Below are 18,517 nucleotides of genomic sequence, written 5' to 3' on the forward strand. Positions count from 1 at the left end.
AATTTATTCACATTATCTGATATTAACATAAAATTAAAACTCTATAAAGCTAAATTTAATGAAAACCACTTTATACAAGCATGAGTTGCATCAGATACAACTCTCTGTCTTCCTATAATAAATGAATTTTTTCTGATGTTGTATATATCAAAAGTACAAAATAACTATGCAATTCTCATGTCTAAATTTATTTTTTGTTTAAAAACAAATTTCTTGGTGTCTTCTTATATTATATGAAAAGATATTTAAATCAAATATTAAGTGATCATATAATTTATAGCAAATATTTATCACACGAGTTCATTTTAGTTTCAAAATATTAATGATATTTTCATTACTACCTCCATTTCATATACTACCTCCATTTCATATTGTAAGACTTTCTTGTCTTTCCTAAAGTCATTAACTGATGAATGTATATAATTTATATATATGTCTAGATTTATTAGTATCCATATTAATCTAGGCAAGTCTAGAAAGTCTTGCATTGTGAAACAGAGAGAAGTTATGTTTTTAGTTTTTATTATTAGAAGGTGTACATATCTTTCCATGATTTAAAATATATTCTATAGGGATGCGTCATTTGATAGATGAAGAAATTTACTTATTTCATATAAAAACATGGTGCTAACAAAATATGTCTGAAACACTAGATACTCATTCCTATTTTATCAGTGATTAATATCTGATAGTATTGTTAGTGATTTGACTATTTGGACGTCCAGTAATAGTGTCCTAGAGCATTGATTGATCCTCCTATTTTTAACACAACTGTGGTATAGCATTGATCACGAACTTTATTGTCTTGGTATCATTGTCGGTATTCCAACGGTGTAATTAAAATTATGATTGAACTTCGATTCTAAAGATATACATAGTATATTTGCATATATTTATGATTAAAAAATTATTTATCTTTATATAAAGTCTAATATATAGAAAGTCTTTCTAATTGGAAAGATATTTTGTAATTTCTAATTTAGAAAGTCACTGCTATATGGAAAGTCTATGTAAAGAGATGTGGAGTCCATCCTAGCTATCCGATCTTACGAAGATGATTTTAGCTTTCGAATTTAAAAAGAATGATGAATAAAATATGTAGAATGAGTAAAAGTAGTTCGTCTGCTAGGGTATGGTGTTTGTGGCAATGGCAACCAGGTAAAATGAGGTGTATCCAGCTGTTGGTTTTGTTATTCTTGCCGCCATCTTCCATGCCTTGTTTCTCTCCTTCAACATGCAAGCATGGATGCAAGCAAAGGAAAACTACTATATATGGGCAATACCAAGGATAATTAGCGGGACATTTTTTGTTGGTGCCTACGGCCTCTATTTACCACCAAACCTCTCCTAACCTCGGCGAGGGCAGTTTGTCGTCGAACAGCGTACGGGAGAGGCGCGGGAAACCCCCACACCGTGGCCCTCCGTCGCCGTCGCGGTCCACCCGTGGAAGGGGAATCGATACACATGCATGCAAGCTATATTGACTGGCATTACCCATAGTCGCAAAGGTTCTTTTCCCTCGTGTAACTTGGTCTCCCATCTCTTTCGCATAACATACATTTTGGGTATCTACATGATGGTTTGGCAATAAAATTGAGCAAGTCTGACAACTATCCTTAATCTTCTGCTTTAGTAATTGAATTAGGTGGTGGTTGATTCACGCTATTTGTATGTGTTCAATAAGGCTTGAGTTAGACATCGCACAGACGACAAAAGAACTATAGTCATTACATAAATGCTGTATTATGCATGTTTGAAATGTGAATTATAGGCAGTGTATTTTCATGGTGGGAAACGCCTTTGGGTATGCATTATATGAAGTGGGAAAAATTAAATTTTCGTAATTTCACACGATAGAATAGAATTTAAGCATTTATATCTTACAAGAAATTTAAGATAAGGAGAAAAAAGAGAATCGAGTGGCCATTTTAGTTTGGGAAAAGAAATTAAATCTAATGAATCAATTCTTTTCAGTGAGCCCACATCCTTGATCTTTTCGATCAGTGACATCTTTTGATTCAATTTACCCCTGAAAAAGACCTTCATTGAAAAGATGTCACAAGTCACCTCACAAAAAATCAAGGATGTATACTACATTCAATTTGCCCCAATAGGCTTAATAACTAATCAAATTGATTCTTACATAGCCATAGTATCCTCCTAATTTTTAGTTCGTCGACAAACAGATGGTAAAAAGACAAATGATGTTTCACAAATAGTTGTCGTAAATCATAGATGAAAATGCTCTCGGATATAATTGCAAGAATTCATTTCTTCAACTATCTCCACCTTTCAGTGTAGCATTAAGATAGAATTACTATTTTTTAATAAAATGTTAGAAAGATATCAAAATACAACGCCAACAATTATTGTCACATTGACACACGGAAAAACTAATCAATTTATTCTTTCCATTTTAGACTGTTGCAGATAAGCCTATATTTGCAAGTTCATTGACGAGCATTCTTTATATATGGTAATCTTAAAAGAACCAAATTCACCTTTTTGTTTTAGTCCTACTAATAAGTTGACCAAAGCACTCTTAATATAATATTTTTTTCCTACACTTTGATTACTTAACTCTCCATAAAAGATGGAATATCCGAATTGTTTCTATATATCCAACAAGATCAAATTCTGTAGTTTGTCCAATTCCGGACTTAGTTTTCCACAACAACATAAACTACTTCTATAATACATGAATTAGGGTGTGTAAATGTACTTCACATCCTGTTGAATACATGAGTGCGACCATGGCACCTGTTGAACAAATATAGGTTAGGTTAGCTTATTCATATAAAAATGCCCATGATTCCCTTAATAGTTTGCCCATTACTGTTTGTTCACCTAACGAACGATCCTTCCCAGCTCATTGCTGGTTGTCACACGAATGCTTCTCTGAGATTTGCTTCTCGACCCTGCAACTCCTTCAACATATGCAGCTATATGCTAATAACTGACCTAGCAAACATGGCAACCATATGTGCTGCAAAACATCCCCCTACCCATAGTACAAGACATACCTGATTAACCATATTTTTCTTCAACTTAGAGATTGTCTTAATCATACAAACCGGGCAAGAACCTTCTCTGAAGTTTGAAGGGGCCCCTAAGACTACAAAATACCACTCCATGTGAAAAGAATATATAATTTGATACTACATGGTAATGATCAAATAATGCAGAATTTCATCTTATCAACAAGCACATGCTCTCCAAACTTGTCCCTTAATCATAAACCCACGCCACTATATATCAGAACAATTGCTTTCTTCTCCATCACCTCCCCTCTCGTAGTTTCTTGGCTTTGTTTGGTTTTCTGGATGTATTTCGTGAGTTCCCGTCATTCTGTGTTGCAGTTTCTTGGTATATTCCCCACACTTTTCTTCTCTGTTTCTAGATACCCAATTGTTTGATGTTTGCTGAAAACATATGTATATGTTTTTTCTTTACAGATCAGGCCAAAAATTTGGGATTACTTCTATACTGTATCAATTGTTACTGAAGGCTAATTACCTTGACGTATCATACTTCCCAAAAGCTTGGTACATACACAAGTTGTCACCACATGGGTTCCTGTGCTTCCAAGTCTGTCATTGAGCAGAGACCACTGGCAAGGCACTATGCCAGGAAGGGAAGAAGAGCCCGTACTAGTTCCCGATCCATTATGCCCGAGGCACCCAAGTCAAGGTTGAATGATTCCAGAGGGCACATGACTGACTTCTCAATGAGTGAGGTTGTCCATTTTGAGACATCATCAAACCATGGAAAATCAGAGCATTCCAAAACATTCCACCTCACACAAATGCAGTGGCACCACAGCCAGAGGGATTCCAATGGTAAACTCTAACTGAAGCTGATCTTTAGGCGTCGATGAATCAACCTAATATGCTCGTAACTATGTAGGTTGCTGCAAAGAAGATGCGTGGTTTGATTCCGTTAGCATTCTCGAGGATGATTCTGATGATGAATTTAAGAGTGTCAATGGAGGTGAGAATTTCGTACTGTAGCATTTAAGAGTATTCATATGAAAACATACGGTCAAGGAAGCTTCAAGACTGAAGATTTAAGATATACGGCAGATTGGCCCGATGAAAATGAGAGCGAAAATGAGAATGAGAATGCATCCCGTTTTGCTGATGCACTCTCCCGCATTGGAGACTTGTGCCGTGGTGTGCCCATGACATTATCTGTAGAGCAGTATCTGAAAAGAAATGATGGTAAGAATAATTTCACCTAAAAGGAATATCATTGAAATACTTCCAAACACCTCTAAATTTTCTCTGGCATTCTCACATTGAAAGGTAATGATCCTGACCGAAGGAGCCAAAGCATGGCAATGTGCTCCAGCAGGTGCCTACCAAGTTCCTTTAGCTTTAAGGGCTTGAAGGAGAAAAATGATGTCGATGAGAAGAGCAAAGAGTGCACCACCCCATCTCGCATACGCAAGCTGTTGCACTCTTTCAGCTTCAATGACAAGATGCAGCAGTTGACCGGTGGAAGCCCAGCGAAGAAGAAGTCAACAGTTATCCGGCTATCATACAAGAGAACATCATGTGATGACTATGACGATGATAGCGAACTAAGTATGTCAATGTGACCCAGATATCATACAAGACAAGTAGATAACATGATGTGATGACTCTTTGCAACTATTTCCCCTTCACATCCAGCTAATGTTCTATGTTTCAATGTAGGTGAATCAAAGAAATATGTGGTCCGTCCGAAGGGAGGGACAACAATTATATATGGGGAAGAAAAGTCAACATCAGGATGTTGGACACAGATTGATCCATCCCTCTTCAAGCTGAGGAGCGAAACCTTCCTCAAGTATGATAGAAATCCAGAAATAATGTGTTAAACAATGAGAATAAACATGCGATTCATATCCTAACCTACTACTTCAATCTTTTCAGAGACAAGAAGAAATGTGCTGCTCCAAACTATGCTGCTTATTATCCTATAGGTGTGGACTTGTTTGCCTGCCCCAAGAAGGTTCAGCACATCGCTCAGCACATTGAGCTTCCACAAGTCAAACCACATGATAGGCTTCCGTCACTTTTAATTGTTAACATCCAGGTAAGTCATTGGGTAAAAAAAACTAGCTAAGTTTTACTAAATATATCATCTTCTGGTATTCTAAGGTCCCATTTTGTTTTGATCACAGATGCCCGCCTATCCTACTGCTATGTTCCTCGGAGACAGCAATGGAGAAGGATTGAGCCTTGTGCTATACTTCAAAATCTCGGAGTACTTCGACAAGGAGGTTTCAGAGCATTTCAAGGAGTCTATTATGGTTGGAGTTTTAGATTCAAAATCTTACTACTGTCTTTATTGAATTTGTTTCTATGAACTAATAAAATGTATCTTATGGCAGAGATTTATCGAGGATGAAAGTGAAAAGGTGAAAGGGTTTGCATCAGAATCAACGATTGCTTATAGAGACCGGTTAAAGATCATGGCTGGACTGGTTAACCCAGACGATCTTCAATTGAGTTCCACAGAGAGGAAGCTTGTTCAAGCATATAATGAGAAGCCAGTCCTCTCACGGCCCCAACACAATTTTTTTGAGGTGCCAAAGTTGGTTTATATTTATTTAATTATGATAAGTAATGCACGCAAAGCCAGTATAATTTTTTTGAAGTGGGCCATCTATTTTTATACCTTCACAAAAGGAAAACTGCACAGCAATAGTTGCTAGCATAATGTAGTGTACAGGATATAATGGATCCTGAAAACTTTTGATCATATCTTTCTTATTTCAGAACAAGGCAGAACATCATTTTTTTAAGAAATACTTAAATAGGAAAAGTGACATCCAAAAAACACTAGTATTCAAGAAGAATTTCATAACATTTAGCACAGAATAATTTAGAATACTGCACAAAGTTAATATTTTATCTCCTGCATAACCAGGGAGAGAACTACTTTGAGATAGACCTTGATATACACCGGTTCAGCTATATTGCAAGGAAGGGATTGGAATCATTCCGGGAGCGCCTGAAGACTGGAATCCTTGACCTTGGTTTGACCATCCAGGTAAATTTCCCTTTCAAGATTCCAACATAAATGTAGTTGGTTTCATACCTTTTTTCTGCTATCTATACACTAAGATTGATATACTTATCTGCGTTCAATATTATAAGCCTGAGGAAGGAACAAAATCCAATTTACTAAATACTGCACAAATACAGTAGCTATGAGGAAAAACTCTACTTCTGTTGAAAAACAGTCTTACATCCAGGGCTCCCTTCACCGTTTTTTTGACTGAAACCATGACCTGGTGGTAGGGGCGATAGTTACACGATTATCACGGAAACCGTGAAACCGTAGCGAAATCGAGTATCATATTTTGAATTTGAATCTACTGGTCTCTGTGGGTGGGGGCTTTAGATTCTTGTTTATACAGAGGAGTGATGGAGGATGATATTTATCGTATTTGGCTGACCACGGGCCTTCATGAACAGTTGTGTTTTGTTTTTTAATTATTTTTCCTACATCAAATCAGTTAGGGCCTAGAACTTCATGTTAAATATGAGATTTTAGCATATATCTTTCACCAAACAGCTCTACAAATCAATATCTATCATCAGGATTTTTGGTTAGAAAATTTTCAACTTTTTTGAATTTGTCCATACTTCATATGGTGATACCGCCGGCTACCGCTACCGTACCCTAGCGGTAGGGCCGGTTATCACGGTAACTCGGTAATGTAAACCCTAGATATAGCCCAAGATTTTTTGGAGTTAAATGATGTTGCAACATGATAATGGAAATGAACTAGAAATGTATAAACACTGATGAAGCTTACATAACATTCAAATGCTGTCATCAGCCACCAGTAATGTCGGTACAAACCGATACTATTTTCAGCACTTTTAGTACATTTAGACATCATTTTTCACCAAACTATTCCATAAAAAAACCATTCATAAAAATAAACCAACAGTCAACTGAGTGTGTTCATAAAATTCAGAGCTATGTAAATTGTTCAATTTGTTTTATCATATGATGCAGGCCCAGAAGCAAGATGAACTCCCTGAACAAGTCCTTTGCTGCGTTAGGCTAAACAAGATTGATTTTGTTAACCATGGGCAAGTTCCAACAATCATCACATTGGATGATAAGTGACACGTTCGATTGTAGCAATTGCAGCTGTTGGGAGGCTAGAGGCCTAGAGCATTTGAAAACATGAAAACACAGACACAGAAACATGAATCACTTATGTACCCAACATTATTCATTTATGCTAAAAATATTTGCTATATTACCTACTTCTGAGCAGGAAGATTTCCTATTGTTATAATAATGAATATACATAACAGAAATGATCCATTGGGGAGTATACATTTTCTATCTTAATCTGCCGTAGAAGTATTCATTATGTTCATACGATGTCCAATCATGTGTATACATCAATGGAGCTAACATTCTTAAGTGAAGATTAGATCTACATAAAACCCCATATGGATAGACCTAATAACATAGACATACTTAAAGTCTACTATGTTTTGAGGATCCATGTTGAATGATCTGGAACAAGCAAATCAGTTTGTAGGTACAAGTACAACTATTTGTACAAGAGCACTCAAGTTTTCACAATGAGCAAAATACAATAAGGAACATGAATCAACATAACAAGGGGAGTTATTTATGTAGTACATAATCACAACTTTCAATTGCACATATGGAGACACATAACTAAGAATTAAGAAAATTTGATGCAGAAACAGAGTGATCAAATAATCTCCTAATTAACTGGGTGGATGAACAATCAGAAACTCAAAACATATTCCAAAACAAGCAAACCTAAAAAAGGGTTTCCAACAGAACTAGGAGAGGGGTTTAGTTACTATTTTTGGCGACAGTGGGAAGCAGGACATTGCGGCTGCAAGTAGTGCTTCTTCTTGTGCGCCTAAGATTTAGAAATGCAAATGAATGTTAAACAAGTTGGGAGCACGCAATGTGACACGACACAAAATACCACAATAGTTTCAAAACCAAAGCATGGTATCTACATCTAGCATTTCCCCATGTTCACCCTGCAACAACAAATTTCTCAAAGCAGCAAAAAGTACTACAACAACAACCGCAGCTGGAGAGTTCACCTTTTGTAGGACAATGGAAACAACTGCACCAATGTCTCACCAAACACCGATCAGTCCCTTTGGGAGACCCACCGAGCACACGGTACACAGTAACAACGTCTGTACTCAACCCCCTTAGTGCTTTTCCACGTCTGGCCCTCTAGGTGAAGTTGAAGGAGATCATGAACTCTCAGCCAGAAAGATCTCGTACAGGAAGATAATGGCGCTAGACGAGGAAGTGAGATTGGAAAGAGCGCTCGATCGGCTAGAAAAGAAAGAAGCAACGATCATGCATCATCCCAATGGAAGACAAGGCCACGTGTGCCAAGAAATTGATGGAGCAACTTGTCTCGTGGTCCCAACTTCACCTCCACCCCGAAAACCCTCACATACATTGCCATAGCGGGCAACCTGGATGAGCAGTCAATCAACCTGCCAATGTGCTTGCTGCATCGCGCTAATGAGCACCAACCAGCGTCTGAGCTGAGTTGACTGATTTTTCTTCCACGAAGGCTTTTGTCCCACTCCTCAACGCTTAAGGATAGGTATGAGTCGATCCATAGGTAATTTAGGGTTAGCTTTAGTTTAACAAAATAAACTAAGTTTCACCGTAAAATAAAATTTAGGTCATTTATTTGAACTAGACTCAACCATAAAATACACGTGGGTCTTACATGTCCCATTAGACCTGGTTTACATTATCGTCCTCGTCGTCTTCCTTCTGATCTTGCCATATTGGTTCTATGTCGTCTATGTGTTGTTCTATGTCTATGTCATTTGTGATCTGTGCTATTCGTGTGTTTATATACATTTTTATCTTGTACCTACTATGTTACATGGCTTATCATAATTTCTCTATTGTATGCTGCAATGTGTGGCCTCGGCGATAATCACAGATGCAATGTGGTCCAGAGAACCCTTCTTCAAGCAAGTCCCACGTTTCTTATGCTTTAAGAAACCAAACTTTATTTTATTATGAGGGACAAGGCTCGTGACTTTTCCTAGCTAGGTTTGATCAGTCTGAATATATTGGAATATATGGTTCTTGTGGTTGTTAGAGATCATTTTGTTATTTTAGTTAACTCAAGTATGAGTTGCTGTCGTGTATGATATGGTCGCGTGGATCTGTGTAGATTCCAACTAGGTTGGACACATATAAGTATATGACTTAGAATCTATACGTGAGTTCACTACTATAACATGATTTTCACATGATTTTCATGTAAGGTCAAAATTGATTTTCACAACTGTTCTAGGGCCCACCTGGCACTAAAACTAAAAATTGGAATTTTTGCTGGTGGCCAGCTCACCCTCGTGTGAAAATGATTTTTTCAAGCGAAGTCATGTGCATGCAGAAAAAAATTCAAAAATAAGTATATGACTTAGAATCTATACGTGAGTTCACTACTATAACATGATTTTCACATGATTTTCATGTAAGGTCAAAATTGATTTTCACAACTGTTCTAGGGCCCACCTGGCACTAAAACTAAAAATTGGAATTTTTGCTGGTGGCCAGCTCACCCTCGTGTGAAAATGATTTTTTCAAGCGAAGTCATGTGCATGCAGAAAAAAATTCAAAAATAAGTATATGACTTAGAATCTATACGTGAGTTCACTACTATAACATGATTTTCACATGATTTTCATGTAAGGTCAAAATTGATTTTCACAACTGTTCTAGGGCCCACCTGGCACTAAAACTAAAAATTGGAATTTTCGCTGGTGGCCAGCTCACCCTCGTGTAAAAATGATTTTTTCAAGCGAAGTCATGTGCAACAGAAAAAAAATTCAAAAATAAAAAGAAAAGGTTACTATCTAGGTGATAGATGACCGAAATTTTTTGCAATTTCAACCGAATTTTGAGCTAAACGATGGATCTAGATGCCTCCCCTCTACTACGTACCGCGCGCACAGCATATGCTTGTTTTGTCATTCTATGACCCAATTTTTGTGCTTCTGCCATGTGGGCTTTGCTCATTTTGTTAACGGGCTTTGCGAGTGGGCTTTTTTGTGATTTCGCAAAATGGGCTATCTGGCTTTACGAATTTTTTGAATTTTGAATTTTATTCATTAAATAATTTACAAATTTAATTTTGCATTTTAAAAAATCGCAAAACTAACCTCCTGACGCCCATGGCATTTAACTATTTGCCACTCTTACGACTGGACTTAACTTTTTGCTACTCTCATGTGTCTATGACATGTGGGTCCGGACCCACATGTCATAGACACATGAGATTAACACCACTCGTAAGAGTGGCAAATGGTTAAATTTCCCCTGCCACCCTCCTAGAGGGCGGAAAGATGACGTGGCAAATGACCACTCGGTCACAAGGAACGGCCGAAAACGGCGACACGGTGAATTTTGCGGTTAGGCCCTTTCCGCCCTCTGTAAGGGCGGCAAGGACCTAAGTACAAAATTTACCGTGTCATCCGAAAATTTTATGATTTAACCGTGGTTGATACATATTATATTATATATAATGTATGTAAATATTTAATTAATAGTACTACTTAGCTCAGTGGCTATTGACCCCCTCTTCTATCTAGAGGGCTAGGGATCAAATCCTCACAAGAGCACACTTTATTCCTATTTTTGCCAGGTAGTCCAGGGTTCAATCAAAAAAATTCTGGGTCTAAGTGCAAAATTCGCCATGTTCCAGCCGTTGCTCGCGACTGACCAGAGGGCAGCAGGAAAAATACAAAATTAAATTTGTAAATTATTTAATAAATAAAATTCAAAATTCAAAAAATTCGGTTGTAACGCTGAATACTATAGAATGTAGACCTCATCTTTTGCCCCACGTTGAATCTGTAAAAGTTTGACAGAACATGCAAAAAGAGTGCACAAAATGTTCTCCACACTCACCATTTGTGCCCCACCCCCTGCCAACCCATCGCAAGACAAGGAAAACACAGAAATGATAACTTGGCAATCAAGAAAAGGAAAAGGAGAAAACGGGATCGAACGGCTGGAAATAACTAGTATAGCAATTGATGAATTTATCGCTTATCGGATCGGCTTTAGTACTGTCTTGGTTAAGTCCGATCTTCTAGGGTTACTTTCGATGATTGATTAATTGATTGATTATTATATAAGTAGTTTAGCCAATAAGGTACATTTATATTTGGTTATCATAAATTCCTTCAGAGCGGAGCGATGCTATTCATCAGCTAAGGTCTTAAAGGCGATATCAGTTATCTAGCCAATAGAGTGTTTAGGGTTAATGTGTTCCTTGTGTTTTTATATGTTGATAGTTATAGGGTCTTTATATGTTGTCAGCTATAAGGTTAAACTGACTATCACGCCTATTTTCTAGTTAGGATTCTAAGAATTTAGGTCCTACACTGAAGTGATCTAGGAGTCTTTCAAACCTACGTGTGTGACACGTCACAAATCAACTTTTGGCACACCCGGTGGGATAACTACTGAAACCACTCATCAATCATCGTCTGAGCTACAAAGATGTCATCACAAGCTAGAAGTCGATGCCAGGAACATACTACCGATAACCCTAGAAAATTTAACTGAAGAACAACAAGCCCAAGTCCAATAGTACATGGACAATTATCATAAGTTGTGCTTGGAATCTTTCAGCATGACTAGGAATGGACCGATCTAAAAAATCTCAGTTGCCGAGACCAAGGACAAACAAGTTCACCATCAAACGAAGTTCAGCCGATGCTACAAGAGATGGTCGACTCGGCTGTTCATCACACTTTGATCAACCAGTTGGGAGTTCTCGTAAATACCCTCCAAGGTTTGATCAAAAAGGTAGTTGATGGATCGGTGGCACATGACCCCCCTAGGGGATCGATGTACTTACCTGAAGGAGCTACACCAATGCAATATACGTGAGTTTCAGTAAAACAGAAAACCGCACAGGGTGAAAAGTTCAACAAAGCACGTGTGATCTCAAGGCACTTGTGGAAATCAATTTTTTTCTGTTTTCTTCACTGGGGGCACGATAATAGGCAGACCACAAAGTTACAGCACAAAGGGAGGTGATATGTGGCCAATGAAATTTTCTGCGGAAACTTGAAAGGACATGCAGAAACTTGGGAGCTCGATCAGACAATTTTGTAAGCCAAATTTTGGAAATCTGAGTTCTTCAAACTTATCAAAGGCGGGGAGAAATGTATGTAATTTTTTCTATTGTCCGAGAAGTTAAATTTTGGCTGATTCCGAGTCTGTATAAAAAAGTTATGGTCATTTGAAGTTGGGGCTTCCGACTAGGTTTTTCAGAAGGGATATAATCTAATCGGTTGAGCTATGGAGATGGAATATGCTAGCAGCGGACTATGTAAAGATGATTTGGTGTTGCGTGGTGATCTAGGTATGGTTTATTATGGCGGATATGATTTTTCAAAGATTGAACCCTAGCCACAAGCTAAGGATATGGATGGAAAATGCAGGACTAATCTATCTAAAACACACACTAAACCGACAACAAGAACCTAAACTAGGACTAAAACTCAACACCATAGACTCTAAAAAAGAATTATGGAAAGGCTACACACAATCTGGGATAAGGAGAAACTATTGACTATGGCTTTTATGTAGACTCTAGGATATCAGTGTAAGAGCAAACCTGACGGAGAACATAAAGCTCTGATACCACTTGATGTGGATAAGGATTCTTGATCTTTCGAAAGGTTCTAACAATCACTCGATTTGATAGAGTTGTGACACAACTCGATCCGATTTCTAAACGAACAGATCCTTGAGCCCGCAATCGCAACACCACTTCTCCTCTAGTTATCAACCGTGTCGAAACCCGGTTGACCTTGCCAAGAAGGCTAATCCCTGCTTGCGAATTGAATAACACACACAAGAACAAGATAGATTGCAACCAAATTGCAGATAAATGATTAAACTCCCAAGTTAGGGTCTCACAAACCGAACGAATGGTAAAACTATTACAGACAGATTAATCTAAGCAAAATCCAAATCCTAACTATGGCATCGGCTACTAATATATGGAGTTAAGGGTCATGCAACACCCCTTGACACAACCCTAATGGACTCCAATACGATACATGGCCCAAAGGCTAAAAACTCGGTCACGCGGCATGCGAACAAATTCTAGACGTCAACTTGTTCAGACGATTCCCATCGACTCGTAATGAATTTGGACATGGAAACAAAACAATTGGAAATGTTATCTTTTTAGTTCCATTTATATAAAGAATGCCATGGGCGCCCATTTTAGTGCCGACTAGTCCTGGACTCCGAATCGTACTCGAAGTCGACTTGGTTTGGGCTCCATCTTGATTTGGATGCCCTTGCAGACCCTCCACGCCTGTATGTCCCTCCCTAAGTGTCTCCCTGTCCTCTCCATTATTCCTAATCATAATATAATCATTAGGTAGCAATCTATTCTCAAAATAATATAAAGAAGAATTTAATACCGAGCTCACCTATAAATTCAATTATCACGGGCCATGAATGACCTAGGGAGGATTGTTATGTATATCTAAAGGAGTGAATGACCAATAGAAGATTGTTGTGTATATCAGAGGGGATCGTACTCTCCGTTGAGGAGCTCACTTGAGCGGGGTTTCCACAGGGTTACACAAATGCACTATCTTTCACTTGGGGTGTCTCTTCCCTTTCAGAGGTGAGACCCCTTCACAAACTTCTTGGTTCATCACAAACACCTTGGTGGCTCAAAGAATGACGCCTAGTTATCTAGCCGTCCTCAACCACGAATAGTAAAAAACTTCCAATGAACTTCTTGGGCATGAATCTAATGCTTAAAAAATTTCTCACGAAGTCAAGCACTCAAACCAACTCTAATGTAACCACATTGCTAGGCGTAATCTTGAACTGTCTCAGTTTGGTCCGATCTTCTATGATTATTCTTAGTAATCTAGGCTAGATAATTTATAGATCTTGGTCATTTGTGAGTCGTTTATAGCTGATGATCTTTGCCGATCTACATGCTTATCATATTTACATTAATAGAGTAGCCGATCGCCTTACTGCATTACTTTTATACCAATCGACTTGATATATTTAGATCGGTAATTACTTTGTATTGCATCGGCCTACGAGGATCACATGCTACTTGGTTTTAGCCGATCGTAGCAAATGATTTATTGCTCATTTAAGTACTTGAGTTTACATGTATCGGATTCTCAGCCGATCCAAGCTTTCAACAGTCGATCGATCAGCCTATCGGCTAAATACTATAACATCAACGTCCGATCGACTAGATTTTCTATTACCTATTGGCTCGATAGCCGATCGACATATTTTATTTTTTATCTTGTCAGTTGTAGGATCAAACTGACTGGCACACCCGCGCATTCTCAGAATTAAAGTCTTGCACTGGAGCGTTCTAACAAGTGACTCCCATGCCTTCGTATGTGTTAACACCAAAATTTGGTAAATTTCCGTATTGGATTCGGATAAGAAAAAGTGCAATCACCGATAGACATTTTATCCGGAAGAGTTCGAATTCAATAGGGAATCGTGAAGACCATGGCTTGGCAGTGTAAATTTATCTATTAATTAGAGTAAGTTAGGATTTTTATTTTATCTCTAAGAGAGTTAGAGTCCGATCAGGACTTGTTTGTTTTCTTTTATCTATTAGAATCCGTGTCGTATTCAATAGAAATTAGAGATAGAGTCCAAATAGAGTTTGTCATTTCTTTTTATCTATTAGGAGTCATGTATTGTGTCCGACATGGACTACTATCCACCCGAGGGTATAAATATTTATGCCCGGGGTCATTATAAATCATCTACATCATAATTAGATCAACTACTTTCGGCACATCGCCACCCTCCTAACTGAGGTTTCAATTTCAGCGGAACTTGGCACCTGACGCGTGGCTGCATTGCTTCAATCTCCGGTGGAGGGGTAAGTCCTACGTTCCGCCAGGCCAAGGTAATCGTATCGACTAGATTAGAACAGTCTTGGTTCAATCTAATCTTCTAATCTAGTTGTGCGATTGCTAGATACCGTATCAGTTTCAGTTGAATTACTTATGTATCTTGAGTTGATCTGGTCGACCACTTTTGGTGATCAACATTGGTTTGATATTTGCTATTTGACATATTCAATCTAGTACTGTCTCGGTTCGGTCCGATCTAGTAGATTGTTTGTATCAGACGGTTTATATTAGATTATTGTATTTTGCTAATTGTTTTATCGGAGTACCAGCCGATAAGTTATCAGTCATCAGCTTGTTGGCTTGACAGCAATCTAGATCTGTTTAGTATCTAGCCTGACATTGCTAGGCGCAATCTTGAACCGTCAGTTGGGTCCAATCTTCTATGATTATTCTTAGCAATCTGGGCTAGATATTTTGTAGATCTTGGTTGTTTGTCAGTCATTTATAGCCGGTGATATCTGCCGATCTACATGTTCATCATATTTATATCAACAAAGTAGCTGATTGCCTTACTGCATTAGTTTTACACCAATCGACTTGATTTAGCTAATCGTAACACATGATTCATTGTTTATTCCAAGTAATTCGTCGGTTTATTTATTAGCCTTATAGATCTTCATGTTTCCTATAATTATATTGTGCTCGACTGCATACTGTCTTGGTTAAGTCCGATCTATGTATGTTTGGTTCGATCTGGTTATAGGGGCTCGTTTGATCGACTAAGATTAATAAGTAACTTGGCGTATTACGTTGGTCTAATATTTAGTTCAAGTCTATTTCTATCAAGTTTCTAGCCGATCCAAGCTTTTTATAGCCGATCTTTCATCCTATCGATTAATCATTGCGGCATCAGCATCCGATCTGCTGGATTTTTTGTTACCTATCGGCTCGATAGCCGATCAGCTTGTTTTACCGTTCATCTTGTCAGTTGCAGGATCAAACTGACTGGCACGCCCGCGCACTTCAAGAATTTAGGTTCTGCACTGGAGCTGTCTAAGATTGACTCCCATGCCTTCGTGTGTGGAGAAAATTTATGATATGCCACTCCATACATGTGCCCTCCATAAAATACCACCCTTTACATGTTCCCCATTAAAATGCCATCCTCACTGTAACATTCTCTGTAAAATGCCACTCTTGAATAGTTTTAGATGTTTTTAACTTTTTGTTATCCAACAGTGTTGACGTCAAAATGTGAACGTTGACACGTCACACACGAAGGCCTGGGAATCAATCTTAGACCACTCTAGTGCAGGACCTAATTCTTAGAAATACTGGGCGTGCCAGTCAGTTTGATCCTGTAACTGACAAGATACAGCATAGAAAACAGTTAACCCTGAAATCGCTATCGGTCGGATAACCGATATCGTCCCAGGAACATAGACGATCGACTTTACATGAATTTCATGATAGTAAGCATAAATATGCCCAATCGGCTAGGTCAGAAGCAGGATAAACACTAAATAGACCAACCAACTAATTAATCTTAAAAGATCGGACCCAACCAAGACAGTCTTAAGATTAATCAGCCGATCGGACTACTTCAGTACTTATCGCACACTCAATCGACAGCCGATACGAGGCTAAGTGTGGAATTAAACATAAACTGGGATGCTATACTAGTTCATTGGCATAAAATAGAAATACATGACAGCATTCATTATCATATCAGACCTAGAAGATCGAACCTAATCGAGATAGTATAGATCTAGATACAATTATGCGTGGAATCGACTGATTATTGGAGCACACGATCAATAAGATAGCAAACCAGCGTAATCTGTCAATCAACTCATTGAACATGGCCGATCGAACAGATCGCTATCAGCATATCTTACCAAATATACATAGCTCAGACCTAACCGAGACAGTACGCAATCTAGCATGATATAATCATAGAAATATGAAGACCGATGAGCTTAATGAACCAATCAATAGATTACTCAAGATAATGTTGGCTAGAACCCCAACAATAAGCCCTCGCGAGCCCCTGATCTAATCTGATTACACAAACCCGGCAAACCAGATTGATCGGACCGAACCAAGACAGAATCAAGTTAACCGAAACTATGCTAATAGATCGAATAGAAGAACCCACAAGGACTTGATCGAGAGCTACTACTACTTCAAGAAAAAAAAATTAACGCAATAATAGAACTCAGCCTGCCGATCAACTAGGCAGGAGATCAAACTTAACCGAGACCGTCCTTTTCTAGTTGATCGACGGGTTTTGACGAGGAGGAACTTACATTGCGAAACTGACAAACGCTGCGCCGAAAGCTCAAGCAAGTCGAAGGTTTTGAGGCGATGCGCCAAATTGGATTGATCTCAAGATCCTCTACAAGGACCCCAGGCACTTATATTTATAGCCCCGGGTATTAACTAATCTAACCAGATAATAATCCGTTACGAACTCACTTGCCGGGTTCGGACTCTAACTAAATATAAGAATCCTAACCAAACTCTAAGATAAAGCCTAATTAATTTACACGGACTCACAACTAACACCGAATCTATCTCTAACCTTGGGCCCAATCGGACTCCAATTCCCATCCGATTCAGACTCTATCGGCTGCAACCACTCTGTATCCAATCTCCTGACTCCAGCTGATTCCCCCCGACTCGGTCTTTAGCTATGTTTCAATCCATAACAATGATTTGCCAAAATCTGCATTAACACATGCCCCCCAATTTCGGAATAATTCATTGTTCCGAAATTTCCTCTCTTGTAACCGATTTCCGCCATCGGCTCTCACTTTCGCAACGGTACATTCTAACGACTCCCCTGTTTTGGCTTACTGTGCTAACGGTCACTTCCCGGTCGCTTGCGTTATAAGCTTCCACCCTTTCTAGACTTAGCCATTTCTCACTATTGCGTTCCTCTCGTTCCTCGAGCTCTTGCAATCCATACCCTTGCCTTTGCTACATCCATTCCATTCCCCGAGCTCATACTTCCCGCTCGAGGTCGCCAGATACATCGTTGTCGTGCCGTGGAGAAGCGTTGATCACACCCGTTGCATCAAGCTTCCACCAGCAGAAATGACATCCGCAAATTCATCGCCGGACTCCCCATACGAGATCCCCGAGGTAAGTTTTTGCCCTGACCTCATTTTCGCCTTCCACCATTGAATACTCTGTTTTTTGAATCTAGGGTTTACTTTTAGAAAATTTTCTCTGTATCATGCCACTAATCGGCCTGCCAGCTCAATTCCTTCCCCCGCATTGTTTTCCTTTCAGCAACTTAAACCTAGATCATGATTCCAGTCCAAACCCTAGATCTTACTTCCTTGGACCCATGGGGAACCCTGATCCCACTGAAATCATCTGCTTAGAGGCCAATAGGATACCATTCAAAAATGCCAGATGGGACACATCCGATTGGACCCAATCTTTCAGATCTTTCCCCACCTCTCTAACCGGTTGGAGAGACTGGTACAATCGGATGTACAAAACTTATGGTACCCAATGGGAAGAACTGGACATCGGCCACTGCATAGGACTAAGCCTATCAGGAATGGAAAGAG

At 38.8% G+C, this 18,517-nt stretch overlaps 1 protein-coding gene across 1 annotated transcript; it reads left to right on the forward strand.

Moving 5' to 3' along the window:
- The first annotated feature begins 1,335 nt into the window (after nucleotides 1–1,335).
- LOC102708955 lies at nucleotides 1,336–7,361 on the forward strand. The gene is made up of 11 exons (XM_006664824.2): nucleotides 1,336–1,508; nucleotides 3,456–3,839; nucleotides 3,907–3,990; nucleotides 4,083–4,220; nucleotides 4,305–4,586; nucleotides 4,698–4,830; nucleotides 4,917–5,079; nucleotides 5,168–5,296; nucleotides 5,378–5,572; nucleotides 5,917–6,039; nucleotides 7,018–7,361. Exons 2-11 carry the CDS (start codon nucleotides 3,569–3,571, stop codon nucleotides 7,129–7,131), a joined length of 1,632 nt encoding a protein of 543 aa, XP_006664887.2. The 5' UTR covers nucleotides 1,336–1,508; nucleotides 3,456–3,568; the 3' UTR covers nucleotides 7,132–7,361.
- The last annotated feature ends 11,156 nt before the right edge of the window (nucleotides 7,362–18,517 follow it).

This window comes from Oryza brachyantha, chromosome 3 (genome assembly GCF_000231095.2).
Source record: "Oryza brachyantha chromosome 3, ObraRS2, whole genome shotgun sequence".
Lineage (NCBI taxonomy): Eukaryota > Viridiplantae > Streptophyta > Magnoliopsida > Poales > Poaceae > Oryza > Oryza brachyantha.